At 44.0% G+C, this 12,113-nt stretch overlaps 1 protein-coding gene across 4 annotated transcripts in view; it reads left to right on the top strand.

Moving 5' to 3' along the window:
- dock11 (dedicator of cytokinesis 11) overlaps positions 1–12,113 on the top strand; it is a 208,025-nt gene that overhangs the window by 46,472 nt on the left and 149,440 nt on the right. For all 4 annotated transcript variants that reach the window (XM_055156687.1, XM_055156686.1, XM_055156685.1 and 1 more), the window contains exons 6-8: positions 2,960–3,055; positions 6,801–6,935; positions 10,929–11,109. In XM_055156687.1, the coding sequence (XP_055012662.1) occupies positions 2,960–3,055; positions 6,801–6,935; positions 10,929–11,109 (412 nt within the window). The remainder of the gene's footprint in view (positions 1–2,959; positions 3,056–6,800; positions 6,936–10,928; positions 11,110–12,113) is intronic.

The following is a 12,113-nucleotide window of genomic DNA, read 5'->3' as shown; positions in this document are numbered from 1 at the left end:
GTGACCAGACCAGGACTGAGACCGGGACTGAGGCCGGAACTGAGATCAGGAACAGGACCAGGACTGAGACTGGGACTGAGACCGAGACTGGGACCGCAACTGCGACCGGGACCAGATCAGAACTGAGACCTGGACCAGACCACGACCACACCGTGACTGAGACTGGGACTGAAACCAGGACCAGATTGGGACCAGGACCAGAACTGAGACCAGGAGTGAGACCAGGATTAGAGACCAGGATTGAGACCAGGACTGAGACCGGGGACAGGATCAGACCGGGCTTGAGACCAGGGCCAGACCAGTACTGAGACCAGGACTGAGGCCGGGACCAGACCAAAACTGAGACCGGGACTGAGACCTGGACCAGACCAAAACCACACTGTGATTGAGACCGGGACCGGACCAGGACCAGGACCAGAACTGAGACCAGGACTGGGACTGGGATCGGGATCAAGACCGGGACCAGACCAGGACTGAAATTGGTTTAGTCCTGTTTTAGTCCCGTTTTAGTCCTGGTTTTTTCCATTTTTCATTTAAACACAAAATCGAAAACTGAAAAAACTAATCATTATCAGTTTTTTTTATTTTGGTTTTGGAGACAAATAATGAAGTAAATAGTTGTTTTTTCGTTTCCTTATTTTTGCTTTTATTTTGAAAATGAACGAATGAACGATTGACACACAGACTGAGCAGCAGGAGGAGGAGGAGGAGGAGGAGGAGGAGGAGGAGTGGACGAGCTCTCACCTCTTCAGCACCATTTTCTCCGTCACACGACACAAAAGCTGCTTCCATCAGTGTCGTTCTCCGCCGCAGAAACGCGTCCGTGTTAACGTGAGACAATGACGAGGGCTGAACACTCGAGTCTGAACGAGGCTCCGTCATCGGACCCGCGTCGAGCACCAGACAGCTGCTCCCCTGTCTAGACCCCAGTGCGACGAAGACCATTGTGAATGTGTGAATGTGTGTTTTAGTTTGCACTAAAATCTGTTTCATTTAGCGATTTAGAACGGAATAATACGTTACCAAGGAATTAATTTTCTTATGTAAATAAATAACACTTCCGTCGGCTGTTTGTTAAGAACGAAGAGTTGATGATGACGATGCAGAACTGTTTATTTTCTGCCACGATCTAATCTGAAAAACTAAAAACTTGACTTGATAAAATGGACTAAGACTTGGGACTCGACTTGGACTTGAAGGTCAACGACTTGGGACTTGACTCGGATTTGAGGCCTGTCACACTAAGATCTTGTCCAGACATTTAAAAAGGAAAACATAACTAAATTAATTTCTACAATTCTATATATAAAATACTCATACATATAAATATACTGTGACTTTATAAGAACAATGTACTTTTTAAATTCATATATATTGCAAAAATCTAAGCTTTATTATTATTTTTTTTGGTTTTAAAGCCTTGAAATGACTTGAAGCTCAAAGCAGACGACTTGGACTTGACTTGGACTTATGGGCCCGTGACTCCAGACTGGACTTGGACTTGCCTGGCTTTGACTTGATTTGGACTTGATGTTAAAGACCTGAGACTTGCAAAACAATGACTTGGTCCCACCTCTGCTAAAAACACAGACAATTAAATTTTGAAATGTAATAAACTCTACATCTCAATTTTCGTTCCTCCCCTCACCTCTGGTCATGAGCTCTGGGTCATGACCGAAAGGACCAGATCACAGATACAAGTGGTCGACATGAGTTTCCTCCGCAGGGCGTCTGGGCGTCTCCCTTAGAGACAGAGTGAGGAGCTCAGTCACACGGGAGGAGCTCGGAGTAGAGCCGCTGCTCCTCCACGTCTGTTCTGATCCCTCGAGAGGCGAGGGTGTCCTTAAAGCGCCCAGTCGCGCTTTGAGGAGCCTGCTCCACGGGCTCGGGATTCTCTCAGGGGCGGGCCTGGATTCCAAGTCCTTGTCCAAGATTAGTCCTGGTTTAGTCCTGATTCAGTCCGGCTTTAGTCTTGGTTTAGACATGGTTTAGTCCTGGTTCAGTCCTGGTTTAGTCCTGATTCAGTCCGGCTTTAGTCTTGGTTTAGACATGGTTCAGTCCTGGTTTAGTCCTGGTTTAGTCCTGCTTTAGTCTTGGTTTAGACATGGTTTAGTCCTGGTTTAGACCTGGTTCAGTCCTGGTTCAGTCCTGGTTTAGTCCTGCTTTAGTCTTGGTTTAGACATGGTTTAGTCCTGGTTCAGTCCTGGTTCAGTCCTGGTTTAGTCCTGGTTTAGACTGGTTAGTCCTCCTGGTTTAGACTGGTTTATGGTTTCAGTCCTGGTTCAGTCCTGGTTTAGATCTAGTCCTGGTTTTGGTTCAGTCCTGGTTCAGTTCAGTCCTGGTTTCCTGGTTTAGTCCTGGTTTAGACCTGGTTCAGTCCTGGTTTAGTCCTGGTTTAGTCCTGGTTTCATGGTTTAGTCCTGGTTTAGTCCTGGTTTACCTGGTTTAGTCCTGGTTTTCTGGTTTAGTCCTGGTTTAGTCCTGGTTCAGTCCTGGTTCAGTCCTGGTTTAGTCCTGGTTTAGACAGTCCTGGTTTAGTCCTGGTTCAGTCCTGGTTTAGTCCTGGTTTCAGTCCTGGTTTCAGTCCTGGATTTTCATGGTTCAGTCCTGGTTTAGACCTGGTTCAGTCCTGGTTTAGACCTGGTTTAGTCCTGGATTTCAATCCTGGTTTACCGTAAGTTATTTCCTAGTTTAGTTCACTGTGTATCACCTGGTTCAGTCCTGTGTTTAGTGTGTTTAGATCCTGTTTTAGTCCCTTGGTTTAAGACCTGGTTCAGTGAAGTTCCTTATACAGCGCAAAAGTTTGGCATCTTCACACAGTTATTTTGCTGAGAGTTAAGTTAAAGTGTTGTAATGATGTTACAGTGAGACTTTTGACGATACTACGATAAATTTCTGTCGTTGTTTTATTGTTTTCTGACGTGTGTTTTTGTTGTTGTTGTTGTTGTTGTCGTGGCAGGACACGTCTTCGCTGTGCTCGCAGAGAGGCGGCGTCCTGAAGCAGGGCTGGCTCCAGAAGGCCAACATCAACAGCAGCCTGTCTGTGTCCATGAGGGTGAGTCAGCAGCAGCAGCAGCGACAGACACAACACAAAACACTCAACACACACAACAAAACACACACAACACACTCTGAACACACTCTAACATCTGTGTGTGTGTGTGTGCGCTAATGACACATTCTTCAAAACAATACACTCTGGTTTAATGGTTATTACGTTTGGAGCAGTCGGTCGAATTGCACAATACTTTTTTGGAGCTTTACCGAGGTTTTTTTAATATTTTTTATTAAAGGTTCCTTTGTTTGTCATTTGAGAGAGAAACACATGACAGAATGAAATATGTTCCTCGAGGCAAACTGATTAAAAGAGATAAAAAATAAAAAATTTGTTTTGTTCTGATACAAATTTTTAGGATCTAATCTGATATCGATGCTTGGTTTTTGTGGATTCGCGGATACCGATGCCACTCTGACTAGACCAGACCGGGACCAGACCGAGACTGAGACCAGACTGGGACCAGACCGAGACTGAGATTAGACCGGGACCAGACTGAGACTGAGATCAGAACTGAGACTGGGACCAGACCGGGACTGAGACCAGACCGGGACCAGACCGAGAGAACAGAGACCAGAACTGAGACCAGAACTGAGACCAGAGACCAGAACTGAGACCAGAACTGAGACCAGAACTGAGACCAGAACTGAGACCAGAACAGAGACCAGAACTGAGACCGGAACCAGACCAAGACTGAGACCAGATCGAGACCAGATCGAGACCAGACCAGGACCAGGCCGGGACCAGACCTGGATCAGACCGGGACTGAGACCGAGACCAGGCTGGGACCAGGCCAGGACCAGACCGAGACAGAGACCGAGACCGAGACCAGAACTGAGACCAGAACTGAGACCAGATCGAGACCAGACCTGGACCAGATCGAGACCAGACCTGGACCAGGCCGAGACCAGGCCGGGACCAGACCGAGACCGAGACCAGATCGAGACCAGGCCGGGACAAGACCTGGACCAGACCGGGACTGAGACTGAGACCAGGCCGGGACCAGACCGGGACCAGACCAGAGGCAAAGAGCCCACGGCAGGGCTCGACCTCGAAGCTGGGGCTCGGAGTCCGCTCTGGTCCCGCTCTGGTCCCGCTCTGGTCTCGCTCTGGTCCCGCTCTGGTCCCGCTCTGGTCCGCTCTGGTCCGCTCTGGTCCCGCTCTGGTCCCGCTCTGGTCCCGCTCTGGTCTCGCTCTGGTCCCGCTCTGGTCCCGCTCTGGTCCCGCTCTGGTCCCGCTCTGGTCTCGCTCTGGTCTCGCTCTGGTCTCGCTCTGGTCCCGCTCTGGTCTCGCTCTGGTCTCGCTCTGGTCGCTCTGGTCTCGCTCTGGTCTCGCTCTGGTCTCGCTCTGGTCGCTCTGGTCCCGCTCTGGTCCCGCTCTGGTCTCGCTCTGGTCTCGCTCTGGTCCGCTCTGGTCCGCTCTGGTCCCGCTCTGGTCCCGCTCTGGTCTCGCTCTGGTCCCGCTCTGGTCTCGCTCTGGTCCGCTCTGGTCCCGCTCTGGTCCCGGACCTGGATCAGTCCTGGTTCCGTATGCAACGGAAAAGTCCGGCATCCTCATGGAAGTCACGTAAACAGGAAACGGCCGTTATCTGTTTTTTCCGTTCTTCACTTAAACACCAAAGATCGAAAACTGAAAAAAACGAATCATTATCTGTTTTTTCATTTTGGTTTTGGAGACAAATAATGAAGAAAACTGTTGTTTTTTCATTTTCTTATTCTTGGTTTTATATTGAAAAATGAATGAACGAATGACACACGGGTTCAGGAAGTTAGTGTACGATGTTCAAAAGTGCGACGGCCTCAGGAACTTCGGTCGAGATGCTCCTGATGATGATTCGCAGTAGTTTCTTTGAATTGTTGCATAATGTTAAAGCGGACCTATTATGCAACAATGACTTCAGTGAGCTTTTAATCCTGTTATTCTCGTTTCCCCTTCTCATTTCCTCTATTGTGTTTGTTGTGATTCATGCACGTTTGAGCTCTTTACTCTCCTGGAATTCAAGGCATCATTGTTTTGATAAGCTCCTGTTTTCCACCTCCACCTGTACACGCCCGCTGCTCTGTCTGTGACTTTGTTCTCTAGTTTTATTTTAATAATCACGATGACACACTGGATTCAGCTGCGTCGTGTCGTCTTTGTGCGGTCTTTGTGATCGGAGATTTAAAACATAATATAATATAATAATAATATAATTATTAAGATTCTCCTCGTGTCTGTGGCGTGCTCTCTCTTTGTCGCACGTTTAAAGGATAAAATCTCATGCAAAATCAACTTTTCAGAGCTTTCTACCTTCTAAGAGTGACGTGTGGGCCTTGTATTTGTCGCCGAAGTGGTTTTTAGATTGATTCTGCGTTTTTTTTTTAAACAAATTGCAGCGTATTTCTGCCACACTCCCACGTGACGACGAGCTAAAGCTGCTACAACGATGACGCGGTAGATACACCGATGACGCGTTTGACGTAGCAGAATGTCCTTCGCACCTGCTCCACGGCCTCCATCCCTGCATCGGCGACAATTCCCACATGAACACCTAAACCAGGGGTGTCAAACTCATTTTGGTCCGGGGGCCGTATCCAACCTACTTTGATCCCAAAGGGGCCGGATCAGAAAACTCATGTCATATAAACCCCAAAAATAACAATAAGTTCAAATATTTGTGCAGAGAAACACAAATCTATTACAGATTTTTTTAACCCTCTCCAGGCAGGCGTTGCAGATTTGCAACAGCTAAATTCCAATTACCTACTTACTCCAAATCCATATTTTATGAGCTTTTTTTACTCAGGAGCCTTTTCTCCATCCATGCTGATAAACGTGGACGATGCAGACTGTGCAAGAATGACTACACACAAACAACCTGCCAGAAGTGCAAAATACGTTTTTCGTTTACAAAGGATAAAAAAGTCAGGATTGTATATTACTACCCCATATTATAATTTTCCCCAAATATCAGATTTTTCCTGATACTAAAAATTAATTTGAGCCTGAGAGGGTTAATTGATGAACTCTTTCTTTTACAAAATATCATAATATCATGAACAACCTGAAACTTTAAGAAAAATACAATTTCAACACAACATTTTAAAAATAACTTGTATGTAAATAGGAATAAGTCAATTTTTCTGGTAAAATCGTGCACTTGGTGTCCACTTTTCTCATTTTTGACATTTTGTTGTCGACAGTCAAAACGATCGTCCTTTAAGAGCGTTTGGAAAGAGACAAGTCTTCATTTGTGCTGCTCTGGTGGGAGGGGCCACGTACAGAGACGCTGGAGACGCTGCTGTGATAAACACCACAGAAAATTAACAAGATTTTAATAGAAAATATAATTACAATATTTTAGTAGAAAATCAGCCGAGGGCCAGATTAAAAGGTCTTGGAGGGCCGGATCTGGCCCCCGGACCGCATGTTTGACACCTGTGACCTAAACAAAAGCGACATTACCTCCCTTCACTATAACTGATTCTGGACTTTTCTAGCAGCTTGAATTCTGTTTTTCCCGCGCTGGGTGAACAGTCCGGTTGATCGCAGCTCATTTCCCAAGGACATTTAATTGATTTTGAATTTGTTTGACTGATTTTTGGTTTTTGCTGCAGCTCATGTACATATTGGGTTATTTCACTTATTTTTGTACAATACACATTATCCATTTTCAACCATTCCGCTGTCCTCATTTACTGCCCCTGCCCTCCTGTAGTCCTACCTTGAATCTTCTTTTCTTTTTTAAATATTTACATTTTTACAGGTGTTCAAAAGACGATACTTCTACCTGTCCCAGCTCCCTGACGGCTCATACATCCTCAACTCTTACAAAGACGAGAAGAACTGCAAAGAAACCAAAGGATCCATCTATCTGGACTCGTGCATCGACGTCATTCAGGTAAAAAAACAAACCTAAAGGCCTATTCATAAAAACATAAGAACATTAGAACTTTGTTTTTGTTCTTGAGGTGATAAGAACAAGAAGAGTTCGTCCCCTCGCTCTAGCTCTGTAGTGATGGTATTTCTTTTTCGTCCTCCAACCTTTTTTTTTATTGGTGACCCGCCTTTTGGTTTTCACAAACTTATCACAGAAATTAAGACAGACTTTTCAACACTAATTTTCGTCCGAGCCTAAAATGTCGGCGATCTCCCTTCATGAATTTCTTCCATTTGGCGTCTTTATCGTCAGTGAGCGTCGTGTCCTACAGATGTTTGTATTTTCTCACCGTTTCCTCCAGCTGTAACTCAAAACCATCCTTTATTTTTTCTTGCTCTGCACCGGCGAAGAAGCAGATAAACCACGCCCACATAAATAATCCAATCCAACTTTATTTGTATAGCACATTTTAGAAACAAAACGGTTTCCAAAGTGCAAACCATTTTACTTAAAAAAAAATAAATAAATAAAAAATCTGCAGAATTATGTTTCAACCATAAGGAAACTAATAGAATAAATAAATAAAATAATAATAATAAAATCAATACATAAAAGCAGTACAAAAAAAATAAAATAAAATAAATAAATAAAAACACAAAAAAAATAAATAAAACAATAAATAAATAAATAAATAAAAACAATAAATAAAAAATACAATAATAAATAAATAAAAACACTAGATAAATATATAAATAAATAAAAACACTAGATAAATATATAAATAAAAACACTAAATAGATAAATACATAAATACATAAATAAAAAAATACATAAATAAATAAAAACAGTACATAAATAAGTAAATAAAAACACTAAATAGATAAATAAATTAATAAATACATAAAACAATAAATACATTTAAAAAATTAAATTAAAATAAAAAGACACAGAGGACCAGCCAACTCAGGCGGTATTAAAAGCCTGAGAATAAATGTGGGTCTTAAGGCGAGCCTTAAAACACTCCACTGTGGTTGCTGTTCGTACGTGGGTGGGGCAGAGCGTTCCAGAAATAACCAATCAGAGCGAAGATTTGCTACAGCGCTGCAGAACTGCCGAATAAAGTTCTTCTCAGCTGAAGTGTCGAGAACAAAACCGTCACAACTGAACAACCGGAGCTGGACCAACAAAATTATGTCATTTTGTTTGTCCAGCTCCAAAGTTTGTATGTTCTGATGAAGTATGAATAGGCCTTAAAACATTTGATAATACATTGCGATTCCGTTGTGTATTACGTAGCCCTTTTCACAGTTTTTGTTGTCGTACTTTCTGCTGCTTAGTTACGTGTCCTGGATTCCAGCTGATCTGTTATGAGGGGCGAGGGGCCGCTGTGCTCTGAGCTCACGGCACACACTGGTACCTGCTGCAGCTCGGACTTGCTCCGTGCCAAGGAGGATATTTTTAGACTTACGTGAACAAAACAGGGATTACAGGAGAGATCACACTGTGTTGGTTTAAGATATGTTTAAATCTACTTCGTGGCAGAGCCTTAACATAACAGGAATGTTGTTGCTGCTAATCCACTAGAAAGTCCAATTAGATTAGAAGTTTTTAGACCGTTTTTTTATGTTGATATTGTTTAAAGGAGCTGGACCTGTAAGTCAGTAACTAAAATTAGTTTGGCCCCAGTACAGAAATATTGTAAAAACAGCACTTTTGGTCAAAACGAGGCCACTGTGTACTAACTGCATCTAATTATAAAGCAGGTTTTATCGTTGTGAGCCTTAACGTGGCGGCAAAACTCTGCTCTGGTCTCTGAAAGTTGTTAAAAGTGCTTATAAACTCAATCAGGTTAATAATTAGTATAGAATATGTAATGCAAGTGAGGAATAACTTTGTACCACTGCAAATCCTTAAACATTAGCAAGTTCTTTGGACACGAACGAAATCCAGACACTCCAAAAAAGTAAAAGTCGCACCAAAAAAAAGTATAAATAAAAGGATGTTAAACAAATAAAGGCTTTTTAAGAACTGTATACTTTTCCTCGTGCGACTTTTACTTTTTTTTGGAGTGCCTGGATTTCATTTTGTCCAAAGTCTTGATCCTTTTTCTGTTCTCGCTGATTGGAACACCTGCAGCAAACAGCCACATTTTTGTTTTTCTCTACAGATTAGCTAGTTCTGTTTGTCATATTTTTAAAAGGTTGTATAGAGGATTTTCCAAGGAAAGAGAAATACAGCGACAGTTCGTCCCTTTTCGAACGTTACACAGCTCCCTAAGTAGAAACTCCTCCTTTTTACTCTCGAAATCATGTTTGTTTACAATCGATGCGTGTTTAGGATCACTGAAAGACTTGCTGTTGAAGTTTCTTGTCCAGAAGTAATTTAGCGACCCTTCGTCTGCTTCAGTCGCGCCATCGCTGGAAGGAATCTCCAAGAATCACCTGAGTTTGGCTTCGCTCCTTTTCCCCTTCTCTTCTTCTTTCAGCGACCTCAAAAACTGACTTTCTTTTGCGGCGAACTGGTAAACGTTAAAGAAGGACGGTACTTAAAGCTCGCGTATGACACAAAACTGACTCTTGAGAACTTTCAGTCATGTTATAATTTTGTTAGAACTGGTTTAGTCCTGGTTTAGACCTGGTTCACCTTAGTTTGGCATCACTTCTTTCCCTTTCTCTTCTTTCAGCGACCTCAAAAACGGACTTTCTTTTGCGCCTAACTGTTAAACGTAAAAAAAAAAAGTACTGCACTTAAAGCTCCTTTATTACACAACGCTCACTCTTGAGAACTTTAAGTCATGTTATGATGTTGTTAGACCTGGTTTAGTCCTGGTTTAGACCTGGTTTAGTCTTTGGTTCAGTCCTGGTTTAGACCTGGTTCACCTTAGTTTGTCTTCGCTCCTTTTCCCCTTCTCTTCTTCTTTCAGCGACCTCAAAAACGGACTTTCTTTTGCGGCGAACTGGTCGTGGATTCTCGTCCGCCATCGCGACAAACTTTGCGCAAACCTGCGAGGAAGCCGCAGTTCGAAAATGACTCTAAGAACCTCTGCGTTGGTCGAGTAAACGGCGTCTTGCGTTTGTGGAATGTGCGAGAGGCGAACGTAAACCATGTAATCCCAGCGCGACGGCGAATCAGTTACGTTAGAAACATAGCGAGTTTGACTGACAACCTGACAGCCAATCGATAACGAGGTAGCCCCGTTACCTAATCTAATGTTTATCTGGCCCCACCACGTCCACAGCTGATGGATTTTCATTCTGTTTTTTTTTTGGTCATCATAATTACAAGACTGCTGTGTCTCTATAATGCTAAAGAGCTCCAGATCCCACGAGACTACGGGTGTTCGGGCCACCGTTTTGACAGTAAAATGACCAGCGCCACCTGAAGCTTTCGAGCCATCGGAGTACTTACCTCAGTTTAGTTTGCATGACATTGAACTTTCGGTTGGTCTGTCCTCCATTGCACTTGGTTCTTCCCGGGAAAGAACCACTCCCCGCTCCAGCTCATCTAAGCCCGGCCTGAACCAGAGCTGCTCCCGCTGGTTCTGGAGTCTGGTTTGGATCTAGTCTGACTGTAGCGCTTGTCACACTAGGCCAATTGCAGTTTAATAGCCTAAAATAACAACACCAGGACCTCTCTGAGTGTGCAGGTCCCGATCTTCCCCGGTACCGCAGTTCCTCAGTTCTTTGGTGTGGATAACAGCGGCACCTCGTGTTTAAAAAGGTCCTGGTGTTCCCTGGTGCCGCTGTTTTCGGCCCATACAATCTTTCTTTTTCCCTTTTTATTTGTCCAACTTGGTGCACAACAGTTATCAACCGTGTTTAGGCTCCTCTAAACCACTACCACTACAGTCAGCCAGTCTGCCGATTGGTCTGCCAAATTGCCTATATAACATCATCCCCCAGAGCTCAATTTTGAACTTTCGTTGACAATTTCAAACAAAAATAATCCTCCAGACAACGTTTAAGTCAGCGAAAATCAAGGTCATGTTTTTCAATGTGTCTCTTTTAAACGCAGAGTCCCAAGATGCGCCGCAACTGCTTTGAGCTGAAGATGCAGGAGCGCTACAGTCACTACCTGGCGGCTGACAGCGAGGCGGAGATGGAGGAGTGGGTGTGCACGCTGAAGCAGGCCCTGAGCAGCGCCGACGGGGGCCCGGACAGGAGGAACGGGGCCGAGGCTCTCGACTGTGCACTGGGTGAGGATTCATGACGACTACAATTACAAGTTTGGGGGGAAAAAAATGTCTAATTGTGATTTTTATTTAATGATTTTGGTAAGATTTGCAAGCATGAGCAGTAATTTATGAGAGAAGACTGGAGTATGAACTGCTAAACTAAAACAAAACAACAAAAATACATTAAGACGGTACTCGACTAAAGACGAAGAGCGTTACGGACACAGAGGCGTCTGTCCGTGACGTTCTGTTTTATTGGTTGTTGCTGTGGTTTAGTCGTTAAGATCAAACAGAGCAGCTCAGAGTCACACTGACACCACACGAGAGGAGCACAGCGGCTTTAAAATTGCACACGAGGACACAAAGTCGGGTCACGCCTCCCTGAAATTGAGACGCAAATCACAGCCAAAATCGGGCAAACTGTCCTGTAGTGCAGGGGTCACCAAACTTTTTTCTCTGGGAGCCACATTATCACTCCTGACTGTGACAGGGGCCGGGGTCGTGTTGGCCTTATAACAGAATTGTATGATCCTGACGACGCAGATTATGTTCTTTGAAAACTGCAACACTTTCTTTACATATAACAGTGGTTCCTAGTCAGGCTGGTGCCACCTAGTGCCTCCGCTCAATTTCATTTCTCTCCACCGACTAGATCAGGAATGAAAATACACGAGATGGTTTGCAAAAACGAGTTCGGGCACCAGCCAATCAACGAAGAGTCAGATATTCTGTGTTGGCAACGATTCCCGAGATCAAGGATTTAAAGATGAAAAAGAGAATGTTTGAATTTTATCAAGGGGAAAGACGTTTTCCTTCTTTCTACAGGATTTGGGAAAAGCGTAATTTACCAGTTAGCCCCGTTAGCGGCGCATTACATACGTCACGACCAAACAGCAGCGATTCGTTAAATAAAAAAAGTACCCGCCTACCGTCGAGCGAACGAATCCTAAAGCTGCGAGGTCAGACGGTGTCCACAAAGTGAAACCGGCTGATGAATCATGCTAAGTGTTTCCCGTACTGAACAA

Source organism: Boleophthalmus pectinirostris, unplaced genomic scaffold, assembly GCF_026225935.1.
Source record: "Boleophthalmus pectinirostris isolate CB_2022bp ecotype Guang Dong unplaced genomic scaffold, ASM2622593v1 HiC_scaffold_20, whole genome shotgun sequence".
NCBI classification, from domain to species: Eukaryota; Metazoa; Chordata; class Actinopteri; order Gobiiformes; family Gobiidae; genus Boleophthalmus; species Boleophthalmus pectinirostris.
Note: the sequence above shows the minus strand (reverse complement) of the source record. Positions and strands in the feature narration are given on the sequence as shown.